Source organism: Choloepus didactylus, chromosome 2 (genome assembly GCF_015220235.1).
Source record: "Choloepus didactylus isolate mChoDid1 chromosome 2, mChoDid1.pri, whole genome shotgun sequence".
NCBI lineage: Eukaryota > Metazoa > Chordata > Mammalia > Pilosa > Megalonychidae > Choloepus > Choloepus didactylus.
Genome location: NC_051308.1, coordinates 58848162 through 58861349, shown reverse-complemented (window position 1 = coordinate 58861349; position 13188 = coordinate 58848162). Strand labels below are relative to the sequence as shown.

The 13188-nt window shown below is 41.5% G+C and overlaps 1 protein-coding gene across 7 annotated transcripts in view; it reads left to right on the top strand.

The window, feature by feature from the left end:
- The window catches only part of NAV1 (neuron navigator 1), a 266333-nt gene extending 258891 nt beyond the window's left edge, over window positions 1–7442 (top strand). For all 7 annotated transcript variants that reach the window (XM_037825060.1, XM_037825057.1, XM_037825059.1 and 4 more), the window contains one exon: window positions 6555–7442. In XM_037825060.1, coding sequence (XP_037680988.1) covers window positions 6555–6650 — 96 coding nt within the window. In that variant the 3' untranslated portion in view covers window positions 6651–7442. The remainder of the gene's footprint in view (window positions 1–6554) is intronic.
- Window positions 7443–13188: the final 5746 nt, after the last annotated feature.

Below are 13188 nucleotides of genomic sequence, written 5' to 3'. Positions count from 1 at the left end.
TGAGGCACTCTGACTATTAGAATCCTGAATCATAAAGATTGTATGCCTGGGACCTAGCTTAAGCTAAATAATAACACATCCCCAAGCTGTGTTCTAGCAAATACCTGAGTCTCAGGCACATCCCATGTAGGAATATCAACCAAAGAAGTAGAGCAGCAAGCAATCTACATTAGATCTCTCTATATACTTCTACTTCTACTTGGATATTTATCCTGAAATCTGTCTCCTGAAGACTGTTCCACTAAATGGAGTTCATAGATCCTCTATAGAAAGAAGGCTGATACAACTGACACCCTGGAGGAAGATATTTGCAATGCATATAACCAAAAGAGGATTGATATCTAGAATATATAGAACTTCTTAAAAATCAACAGAAAAATGAACAACTGATATGAACAGAATTTGAGTACAGGAAATGCAAATGGCCAATAAAAACAAAAATATACTCAACCTCTCTAATAATTTGAAGAAATGCAAATTAAAACAAGGGGATGCCATTTCACAAAATAAGCACGAAAACAGTGGTTGTGCTTTCATACTCTGCTAGTGGGAGTGTAAATTGGTTAAACCATTTTGGAGAATAATTTGACAGCTTACATTAAAACTTAACATGCACAAATCCTATGACCCTGCAGTTTTACTTTCCATTAGGAAATGCCTCCATTTTAGTCATAATACCTTTTTTTATAAGCATTTTTATTGAGATAGATTTACATACCATACAATCCATGTATACAGTCAATGGATTTTAGTATAATCAGAGTTGTGCATTCATCACCACAATCAATTTTAGAACATTTTTATTACTCCAAAATGAAAAACCCCTTGCCTCTTATACCTCCCTATTGTTGACACTTAGCATTGGTGTGGTACCTTTGTTAAAACTGATGAAAGAATATTAAAATATTACTGTTAACTATAGTCCATAGTTGCATCTAGTGTGCTTTTCCCATATATCACCCTATTTTAACACCTTGTAATAGTGACATACTTTCATTATAGTTCATGAAAAAACATTCTTACATATGTATCATTAACCACAATCATCACATGACCCTAAATTTCCCCTTTCAACCACATTCACATACATAATACAACACTACTAATTACACTCACAATGTGCTACCATCACATCTATCCATTTCGAAACATTTACAATCAACCTAATTAGAAAGTCTGTACAAATTAAGCATCAGCTTCACATTCTCTACCTGCATTCTATCTCCTGGTAACCTGTATTCTAGAGTCTAACTCTATGAGTTTGCTTATTATAATTAGAGTTCATATTAGTGAGATCATACAGTATCTTTCCTTCTGTGTCTGGCTTATTTTACTCAACATAAGGTCCTCAAGGTTCATCCATGTTGTTGCATGCATCAGAATTTCATTCCTTCTTACAATTAAACAATATTCCATTGTATGTACATACCACATTTTGTTTATCCACTCATCGGATGGACACTTGTGTTGCTTCCATTTTTTGGCAATCATGAATAATTCCACTGTGAACATCGGTGTGCAAATGTCCGTTCGCATCCCTACTGTCAGTTCTTCTGGCTATATACCTAGTAGCAGAATTGCCAAATTATATGGCAGTTCTATACTTAGCTTCCCAAGGCACCACCAAACTGTCTTCCACAGTGGCTGCACCATTTTACATTCCCACCAGCAGTGAATGAATGTTCCTATTTCTCCACATCTTTTCTAATACTTGGTTTTCTGTTTTTTTAATAGTGGCCATTCTTGTAGGTGTGAAATAATACCCCACTGTGGTTTTGGTTTGCATTTCCCTAATAGCTAGAGATGTTCTCCCTTCAGTTTTACCAGTGTTTGCCTCATGTATTTTGGTGCACCCTGGTTAGGTGCATAAATATTTATGATTATTATTTTCTCTTGGTGGGTTGCCACTTTTATTAAAATATACTGTCCTTCTTTGTGTCTTATAACAGTTTTGCATTTAAAGTCTATTTTGTCTGATAATAGTATAGCTACCCCAGCTCTTTTTTGGTTACTGTTTTTGCATAGAATATTTTTTTCCAACCTTTCTTTGCTTTCAACCTATATGTATTCTTGGGTCTAAAGTGAGTCTCTTGTAGACAGCATGTAGATGGGCTGTAATTTTTTATTCATTCTGCCAATCTGTGTCTTTTGATTGGGGAGTTTAATCCATTACCATAATGGTTTTATCCTTTAGCTTTTATATGTTGTTCTGGTTTGGATATATTATTGTCCCCAGAAAAGCCATATTCTTTAATGCAATCTTGTGGGGGCAGACTAATTAGTCTGTTGATTGGGGTGGAACCTCTGGTTGAATTATTTCCATAGAGGTGTGGACCCCACCCATTCAAGGTGGGTCTTAATTAAATCACTGAAGTCCTATAAGAGCTCACAGAGAGAAGATGCTCGGAGCAGCTGGGAGAGACTTTTGGAGAGACGCTTGGGAGCTGACACAGATGCTGAGAGATGCTTGGAAATGTGGACAGAAGGACATTTGGAGATGCTAAGCTAAGAAATGAAACCCAGAGTTTGCCCAAGAGAAGCTAAGAGAGGACCCCCAGACGCTTAGAGAAAAACGTCCTATGAGAAAGAAGCAAGGATGCAGAGGAGATGAGAGGGGAGCTAAGACAGATGCCTAGAAACATTTTGGAGAAAGCCATTTTGAAATGCAACCCAGGAGCAAAGAAACAGCAGATGCCAGCCACATGCCTTCCCAGCTGACAGAGGTGTTCTGGACATCATCGGCCGTTCTTCAGTGAAGGCATCCTCTTGTTGATGCTTTAGTTTGGACACTTTTATGGCCTTAGGACTTTACATTTGTAATCGAATGAATCCCCTTTATAAAAGCCAATCCATTTTTGGTATTTTGCATAACAGCAGCACTAGCAAACCGGAACATAGGTCATATCTTACTTTTGTCTCTCTTTTTACCTTTTTATTTACCCTTAGTAATAATCTTCATTTCTACACTCTCCTCGAAGCCTCTCTCTCCTGTCTTTTCCTTTCAGCCTGCAGAACCCTCTTTAGTATTTCTTGTAGGGCAGGTCTCTTGTTGATGAACTCTCTCAGTTTTTGTTTACCTGTGAATATTTTAAACTCTCATTTTTGAAAGACAGTTTTGCCAGATAAAAGATTCTTGGCTGGCAGATTTTTCTCTGAAATATCTCATACCCCTGCCTTCTTGCCTCCATGGTTTCTGGTGAGAAATCAGCACTTAATCTTACTGCTGTTCCCTTGTGTTTTGGTTTGCTAAAGCTGTGGAATACAATATACCAGAAATGGATTGGCATTTAACAATGGGGATTTATTAATTTACAAGCTTACAGTTCTTAGACCATGAAAAATGTCCAAATTAAGACATCAACAGGATGATACCTTCTCTGAAGTCCAGCTGCCAGTGTGCTTAGGCTCCTCTGTCAAGATAGCAAGGCACATGGTGACATCTGCTGGTCCTTTTCTCCTGGGTTTTGTTGCTTCCAGCTTCTGGCTTAAGTTGCTTCCTCACACCGTCTCTGGGGCTTTTTCTGTGAGCTTCTCTTAATTTTACCTCTTAGCTTCTCTGTGTTTTATCCTCTTATAAAGTACTCCAGTAAGAGGATTAAGACCTACCCTGAATGGAGTGGGTCACATCTCAATTGAAATAACCTAATCAAAAATCCCACCCACAATAGGTCTACACATACAGGAATGGATTAAAAGAACATACTTTCCTAGGATCCATAAAGCATCTAAACCATCACACCTTGTATGTGATGAATTGCTTTTCTCTTGCTGCTTTCAGGATTTTCTTTATCTTTGGCATTTGACATTCTGATTAGTATGTGTCTTGGAGTTGGTCTATTAGGATTTATTTTATTTGGAGTACATTGCACTTCTTGGACATGTATATTTATGTCTTTCAAAAGAATTGGGAAATTTTCAACTACTATTTCCTCTAATATTCTTTCTGTTCCTTTTCCCTTCTCTTCTCCTTCTGGGACACCCATGATGTGTATGTTTGTACACCACATGCTGTCATTCAATTCCCTGAGACCCTGATCCATTTTTTCCATTCTTTTCTCTATTTGTTCTCCTGTCTATAAGATTTCAAATGTCCTGTCTTCTAGCTCACTGATGCTGTCTTCTGCCTGTCCAAATCTTCTGTTGTATGCCTCTAGTGTATTTTTAATCTATTCTATTTTGTGTCTTTCATTCTGTTATTTTTCTTTTCATATTTTCAAATTCTTCGTTATGTTCACCCAGTGTCTTCTTATAATCCTTTACCTCTTTAGCCAGATTTTCCTTCATTTTCTCGAAATGATTTGGGAGATTTGTTTGAACATGTTTGATTAGTTCCAAATTCTGCATCTCTTCTGATTTTTAATTTGTTTCTTTGACTGGGCCTTATCTTCTTGTTTCTTAGTATGGCTTGTAATTTTTTGCTGATGTCTAGGCATGTGATCATTTTGATGAGTTTACTTTGAAGGTCAGTTTCTCTCTCTTTTTTAGGGCTTTGTTGTTGATTGACTTTGTGTTGAGGCTCTTCTTTGACATGTACTTCAACTTACTCTAAACCTTTAGAATTGCCCATGTTTAACGGATCAGATTTATTCACTCTTCTACATCTGAAACTTGCCCTGGGTATGCATTACAATTTTAAATATTGCTTTATTTGTGCAACTGTTTCACTCCCAGGAGAAAGCTTCTTCTGTTCCTTCTCTAAGACTCTTGATCTGTTCTGTTTGCTTTTGTTTTGCCCCTATAGTTTTTTGTTTTGTTTTGTTTTACTTTACTTTCATTGCCTCTAATTACTTTTGCCTGGAGGGCAAATTCTGGGTGGAGGGTCACCCCAGAGAGGACTTTTCCAAGCTGGTATTTCTCAGCATAACAGGGCCAGGGACCCACGAAGGAGCACAGACCAGTTCCAAAGGCCCCTAGAGAGTCAGGAAAGATGCCAAAAAGCCTTTTTGTCATTTCCTTAAGGTTACATTTTCCTTGCCTGCCCAGCAGGTGGCGATCTTCAGCAAACTGTTCTCTGCAGCCCAAGGGAGGTACTGTCTTTAAACCTCCACCATCTCTGCCCCTGTTTGGGGCAAGGTCAAAACAATGGCTGGGCGGTTCCTGTCAGGAGTGGGCTAGAACAGCAGTTCAGAGCCAGGACCCAGCAACCTAAATTCACCGATGAAAAGCTGTGATTGGTATTTAGCCACGCACACACATACCCGCACACACACACCACATTCTTGGGAAGGAGGGCTTCCACTTCCCTGTCGGTTCACAGCTGCCAGCCAGGGACTGGACCTTGAGGCAGCTCACCTCAAGCTTGGGAGATGGGCGTGGCCACCACCTCGGAGCGAGATACTCAGTTCTATTATCCCGCTCTTCCCTGGATGCTGTGCAGTACTCTCCTGGCCTCCGGAGCCCCAGAACAGTTGTTTCAGATAATTTCTGCCTCTCCAGTAGCTATTTTTGGAGGAGTGAGTCCTGTAGCTCCCTACTCCACCATCTTCCCCAGAAAGTATCATAATACCGTTTTTTTTTTAATTTTGACTTTCTTGAAAACAGATGTTATCTGTGTAAAAACACTTTTAAATTGGAAGACTTTTAATAATCATGTAAATAGAAGGGTGGAAAACAGATTCACTAGAGACTCAATACAGCTTACCTAGCAGAAATGGAGGATCCCAATCTTGAAATATCCAGGGGAAAAAAATAGGTAAAGAGGGAAGGAGCTAAATATACTGAGTTTAGACTTGTTATGAAGCAGTAGAGCTTGTGAGCTGAGGATAAACAAGTTTAAATAACACTGAGTTTACCTGTTGGGTTATAATCTATTGGAAGGGAAAATTGTTAAAAACAAGGTTGTTATTATGATACTTGTCATATTCCTCCCAGTAATGGCTGGTAGATAGGCACCTTCTGTCCTCCACTGGAGCATAAGCACCTTGAAGGCACAAGGTTGTCTTGTTCTTTTGGGTGCACGCCCCCACACATCACAGCATGGCACCTCATATAGTGGAGATAATCCCAAGCATCTCTTCCACATGCAAATGTTTAAAAACAAAGTTGAAGCCATCTTCACTGCTTTTTTGTGAACCATGTTCCGGTTTACTAAAGCTGCTGGAATGCAATATCCCAGAAATGGGTTGGCTTTTAGAAAGGGGATTTATTAGAAACTGTCTGGGTCAGTGTCAGCTCTGAGCTCTCTCTCCCTGAGCTCTCTTAAGGACTCCAGTAAACTAATGAAGACCCACCTTGAAGGGGCAGAGTCACATGTCCATGGGAATAATCTAATCAAAAGGTCTCACCCACAATTGGGTGGGTCACATCTCCATGGAAACAACCTAATCAAAAATCCCACCCCCAATATGTCTGCCCCCACAAGAGTGGATTAAAAGAGAATAGTCTTTTATAGGGTACATAATGGATTCAAACTAGCACAAACCATCTCTAGACTCTCTGGGCTCTTAAGCACTTACAAACCAAGGATGAGATCGCAATCTAGATTTTTTGTTTCCATTCTGTGGGCAAGGGTCCAGAGTCCCAACTCTCTTTAATCCACTTTTTCCCCTCTTTAGATGGCAATGCTGCTGAAACTCCAAGAAGCTGCCAACTACATTGAGTCTCCAGATCGAGAAACCATCCTGGACCCCAACCTCCAGGCAACACTCTGAGGGTCTAGCAGTCACTGTCACCCCAGACAGCAGAACAGGCTGGCATCAGCTATGTTAGCTCCTCCTCTTCCCCCTCTTCTTTCTGAGCACTGGCTCTCCAGCCCTAAGAGGAGACCAGGAGGCAGAAGGAGGTGAAAGAAGAGGAGCAGGTTCTTGGTGCTGCACCTTTGAGAACCTCCTACGGAGGACTGGGGGGGTGAAATTTGGGAACTTGTGTCCTCTAGATATATTTACCGGCCTCCCCTCATGACTGTGGGAAAAAGATGATTCTGGGTCTTTTTACTTGATTTCCTGTCTCAATTACAAACTCCTGGGCTTTCTGGGGAGGGATTCAGAAGACATCAAAAAACCTACAGCAGTTCCTAATTGGTTCTCATGAACAACTGTGAGAGAGACAGTCTGGTATGGGGAAATCTGAGGGAGGCAGGAAGCTCCCGAGATTTCCTCACAGACCCCTCCCAATTCCATCACCACTGCCAACAGCTCTTCCCCAGAGAGCTGGCTGGAGCCCAGGAAAAGAAGCATGTGGTTTTAAAAAAATGTTTAAATCAGCCTGTAAAAGGTGAAAAATGGAAAAGAATCTGGAGGTAGGGGAACCAGTTGCCAAGGTAGAGAGAGACCTGCCCTCTGGATGACACAGGGGATGTTGACAAGACGGCTGCCAATCTAAGAAGTCACCAAACCACATAAACAACATTACAGCCTTCAGAGAAAGACTGTTAACTTTGTCTTTATACCCTCTAATTTAACATGCATGAGAGAGTTAATAAACCCTCCTTTTTTTATTTTTTATTTTTGTTTTTGTTTTGTTTTGTTTTCTTCCGTTTGCCTGTTTACTTTCCTTTTCTTTTTTTTTGTTTGTTTTTTTTTTTCCATTTCCTTACATGTCCATGAGCTGCTTGGATTGGTTTTCCAGGGGCTTAGTTTGGCTTTTCCAAGTGGGTTTTCTTTGGAGAATATGATGCCATCTGATTGGCACCAGCTAGACATCTGCCATGCCACTATCTTTGGCATCTGTAGGGCTTATGTGAAGTGTTGATTCAGAAGTAACAAGGGAAGAGGAATCCAGTTCCCTTGACCCCCTTTTTGAGAAAATACGCATTCTGCTTGGGAACTCAACTGTTGGCCTCTGGCGTGAGAGGTATTATCCCCATCTCAATAGAAAATCTACTCTGAGCTTCACAGTGAACTGAAGGAAAACAGGAAACTGGAAATATTTCTCTACCTTATGGCTTATTTAGCCACCCCCACCCCCACCCCCACACTATTCTGATGCAGCCACTTGCTTGACTGAATCCAAATTCTCTAGCTGGCTTTTACAATTTGTTGTTGACAAGTATAAGAGATTGGACATCCTGTGAGAATTTAAGGCTCAAGGAGTTTGATCTGGTGGCCAATATCTGCCTTCCAAAGGGATTCTACCTTTTGCAAAAGTTGCCCCTTTCCTGCTGCCCTGAAGGTCTGGCAGTCTGCATCCCTTCATTCAACAAGCACTTACTGAGTATTCACTATGTTCCAGCCACTCAGTTTTTTTTAAAAAAAGACAAGATTTGGGCCCTCAACAGTCTAGGAGGAAATGTTAGCCTCCATTAAGTGCACACCCCTTGTTATCTGGACCTTCAGGATCATCTGAGAAATGTAGATAAAACTCAAGGAGCCAGCTAAAAAGAAGCCTTTGATTAAGTGTCCAGTATATTGGAGGCAGAATATCTGCGATCAATTAAGACGGGTCCTGAAGGACTTGGAATCATGCCGTCTGGAATGAGCAAGTCTACTTCCTGTCATTTCTGAAAGCCCCTCTGGGACCAGCTGAGCTGCTTGGTGAAATGGAAGTTTCAGGACGGTGCAGATCAGGGATATATGATAAGCCTGGGCTAAGTGTTTGCTCTTCAGATTCCTAAATAGCACAAGACTTTATCAGAATCTATAGGTTCACTAACCTGTATTGCTCTGTCCCACCTAACCTAGGAGTAGATGCATCTGAATCTTCATGTCACAGTATTTTCATTTAGTTCCAAGAGATGGTCCAGATCTCCCCCAAGGCGGCTTCTGCACTCACCTGGTAGCTCCCAGGGATGCCAGGGTCCTCTATGCTGGAGACTATTATTGCTATTGCTGCTAATTCCATGAGATGTGAAGACCCCCAACCAACTCAGCTATAAAATATGCAATTCTGTGGTGGGAAGAGGCTCTTTGTCCAAGGATGGTGCTGAAATCACTGCCTTAAGGTCTCCACTGTGCAAAATAAGGAGGCCCCAGAGCTAGGTATTCTAACTTGGAAGGAAAGGAAGACTGGATGGGCCTGCTTTGGACCTGTGTCTCTTCTGAATCCCACCTATGCTCCAGTTCCCTGGCTAGGCTCAGACTTTTAATGCCATCTTAATCTGATGGTTGAGCCCATGACTCTGTTTTCTGGTGCTGCCCAGCCAGTGCCTTCTGTCATGGATGTTACTGGCTACTTGAGAAAAAGGAGAGGGGAGACCCTCTTTCCATTCCAACTGCCTCAGACCCACAAAGGAATTCTTGTTTCTCTAGTAACCGTGGATACCACCGTGAATTCAATTTGGATTCTCAGCAAGTTGATTCTGGAGGCTTTTCATGCTATGACTTTTCATTTCTATTCATGGGAACCACCATCCTCTTCTCTCAGTTGACTGCTGCATTTAGCCCAGGTCTCCAATTGCTTTCCTTTGGAAAATGTGTTCCCATCTAGTGAGGTGGTATTGTAGCCTCAGCTTTCCCTCTGGAGCCTGGGACCCTGTTTACAGTTGCACATCTGGGCCCCTCACTGTGGGGATCAATCATCTCACAAAGTAATCTTGGTTATGTGGCAACTGCAGAAGGGTAAGCCTCCTCATGGTGCTATAACTCCTTGGGACCGTCATTCAGACTTCTCTGAAGCAGAAAACCTGAAGTCCCCCCTCACTGTCCTAGAATTGACAGAGCAAACCCACAGCATGCTCTCCTACCTATACACCTGTTTCTTGGCTGAGACTACTGAGATCCCTCAAAAAATTAAAAACTGGATCCCCTAGCTAAATTCGCAATCCCCAGACACCTTCAGAAGATTCAGAAGATTTTAGCCTGTCTATGACTGGGATTTGTGCTGTGTCCTTCCTCTCCAGACCCCCAACTCCATCCTTCACCAAAGTTGGCTAGCAAATGATATATTTCAATACGCCACATGGGGAGAGCCACAACTCCAGGAGAGGCTCCTCAGCAGAGACCAACAAGTTTTGTCCAATGTATTTGTTTCTCAGTCTCTGCCTAGGCACTAAAAATAAAATACTAGGTACTTGAAGGTTACTACCGGACCGGATGTCTGCGCGTCTTTCTCTCCCTTCCTCTCCCCTCTTATCTCTCTCTCTCTGTCAGTTTGCTGTTGCTGTTTCATATTTTTTGAGGCTTCATAGAGTATTTTGTAAAAATCTACACTTTGTGGCAACTCTATGGTGCTTATCTCTGTCTCTGTGTAAATCCTTGTACCAGTGTCTTTCTCATGTATCTAATCATTGGGAAACAAGAGGCTGACAGGGAAGAATAATTTGCTAAAAACCCACGGCAGACCCTGCAATGAAGTCCTTATTGGTTAGTATTGCTAGTATGCTGGGTTTGGTCTTGCATTACCGTTTGCCCCAGTAATAATTCCATACTCCTTAAGGACTTAAGACAAAAGAGTGACTTTTTTTTTCTTTTTCGCGTCTCGTCTTCTGGTTTTCCTTGTGTGCAAGACTTTCAGAGGACCTAATCTCCCCATCCCTTCTAGCTGCCTGGGAGAAGGTTCACACTATTCTAGAGGGATATTCCTTGTCAGTGATCTGAGAAGTAACTCTATTTCTTGTATTCCAAAAGAGTAGGAAGACAGCAGTGGTAGTAGCCTGCTGTATCTCACAAACACCTCACATCATCACCTAGGTCAACACCCAGACACAGAAACCCTGCATATAGGTGAAATTTGCCTACCAATGCAGGAAAAAGAAGTGGAACCTAGTCCTTCAAAGCAGGATCAAGAGGATACTTATGTGAGATCTTAGGATTCTTTATTGCAAGGTGTTTGGGAGGGGAAATTGTCTTTATCCTAATTACATGTTTAACATGGAGTTCAAGTGCTAAAGTAACCTGGATCACCAAATGTAGCTACTTCCTTGTCATACTTTTTTTTTCTTTCCTTAATCTTGAGTCTTAGACAAGCTGAAGCTCGTAAATAGAGTCTGTAAGTCAACTCCAGTGATGGGATGCAATGTGCTTTTGCAGAGAGTTTGCTAATGGACATGGATATACTAATGGAATACTGGTACATTCTTATGACTGTAATAACTACTAGCAAATTGTGGTTCATGGCCCTACTGAGGAGGTCATAAATAATAAAACAGTTTTAGGTACACTGCTCCCAAAAGGCCAAAGCCAGGAACTACTGCCCTTTATAATTGAATCAGCCTTATGTATTTATAAGTCCTCAATCAACCTGACCAGCAGGGATACATGGGGCCACCAGCCTGGCTGTCTCCACTGCCAGCCACAAACCCTGGAAAAGGTGGGAGTAAGCTGGGAGCTAGTGTGTCTTAAAGTGAGGAAACCAATTGATATTTGGAAGCTGTAGGGAGACCAAGACAGTTGAAAATTAAACCTGTGCATACTGGATCCTCCCAGTTTGATGTTTTGACCATTTTTCTTAATGACTGTGCCATAGAGAATTTTCTACGCCAAGGGTGGAGGTAAGTGAACCCCTGGTTCCTTGAGTCAACTCTTTTCATTCTTTAAAGCATTCCTTCATTCCATAAATCATAGTAGTTCTCAAAGTGTGGACTAGACCAGAAGCATCACCAGCTTCTGCAAACTTGTTAAGAAATTAATTTCTAAGGCTCCATTGCAGACCTACTGAATCAGAAACTGGGGATAAGGCCCAGAAATCCATGTTTTAACAAACCCTCCCAGTGATTCAGATGCACACTAAAGTTTGAGATTCACTGTATTAAAGGGAAAGCCAAATATTAGAGTCCCTGCACTGAAGGGCTTGAAGACTAGGTTATAATTCAGACTTTAACATTAATCTCAAAGTTACCTTCTCATGCTTCCTTATGTTTTTGTTTTCCTTGCTTTTATTTTGACAAAGAAAGAAAAAATATATATGCTTTTAGGCAAAGTTAGGAAAAAGAGTGTTTGCATCTTTCCTAGCTGAATACAGCCCTCCAAGAAAAATCTCATGCCTCTGAAATTTCTACCTGGCAACCTAAGGAGCTTCAATGAGGAAAGAAGTTGGAGGTCTCTTCCAGATTGCTCCTCTTCAGGATTATGTGTCTGCTCTGAGTCTTTTTCTGATTATGTAATAAGTTGGGAAAAGTCAAATTCGAATTTGTATTTCCATGACAAGTGTTCTCCCAGAATCATAGCAACATCCTTCTTCCTTTTTTTAAGTTACAAAAGGCACTTTGGGGTTTGAGGCTCTAACCAGAACTTCCTTCCCCAAGGCAGCTAACAACTAAGGCTCCAGTATCCCAGGAAGGCCCCTTCTCTGCTCAGCTTGCAGGGGAGAGTTCAGCATGATGAAGACAGTGCTGGCCACTTATGTCCTTGGGCTCATCCTTTCCTTTCCTCACACCAGGATGTGTAGAGAACTGCTCACCCAATGGGATAGAATAAAGTCCTTTTAAAAAAAATCTGAAAGGAGTTTCCCGTCTTTCCGAACTCAGATCCTAGCTGATGAGGCTATTTAGAACTAGTTTTGTTTCAAGTTTGAAAATTTTGCCTCTGAGAGATCTTTTGGGGAGAGGACAGAGAAACACAATAGTACTAGGCCTTCTGAGCTCTGGAGCTAAGCATTTGGAGGAAGAACTAAAGCCTGAGGAAGACAAGTATAAAACAGTGGCACTAAGTTAACCCCTAAGTCCCCAGAAGGCTAACAATAGTTCCTTTGGTCAGCTTCTCCTGTGGGAGCTCCCTGCTTTCTTCCTTTCTTGAGACAAGATGTTGGATAATAAGGCAAGTGCTCCCACATCCCTGCCAGGCTCAGTGCTACTGCTGTGCAGCAGCCTCCCACTTCCTAATGTTGGTCTCTTTTTTGTTTTTTACAAAACTATTTTTTTTTTTAATGAATTCCAACCCTGTTAGGTTCCTTTCCTCCCCTCCCCCCACCCCCCATCCTGTTTTAGGCAGCACTGTTTATGTGATAGAGTCTGCTTCTCAAACGCATGGTGTCCCTCAGGTGGAGGGTGAGCAGGAATTTTTGCAAATTTTAATTTTATTGGACATAAAACCCCAAACCAGGATATGTATGTGTCTCTGTGTTTATGTTTTCTCTCATTTGACCCTCCCCTCTTTCAGTCTACCCTTTTTATATCTCATGTAGAGAAAGCAAAACTGAATCTGGAAAGCAAACTGTTGTATATAGTTGCGGTAACAATCATGAAGAGAGCTGGGCTGAACCCCTCAATAATTCATTTTCAATAACATTGGTTGAAAATCAAATCCATGCCAGGGCCAGCTGAAGAGACATTCCTCCATCTCCACCAGAGGCTCCACTCATCTGGGCCCTGTGTCC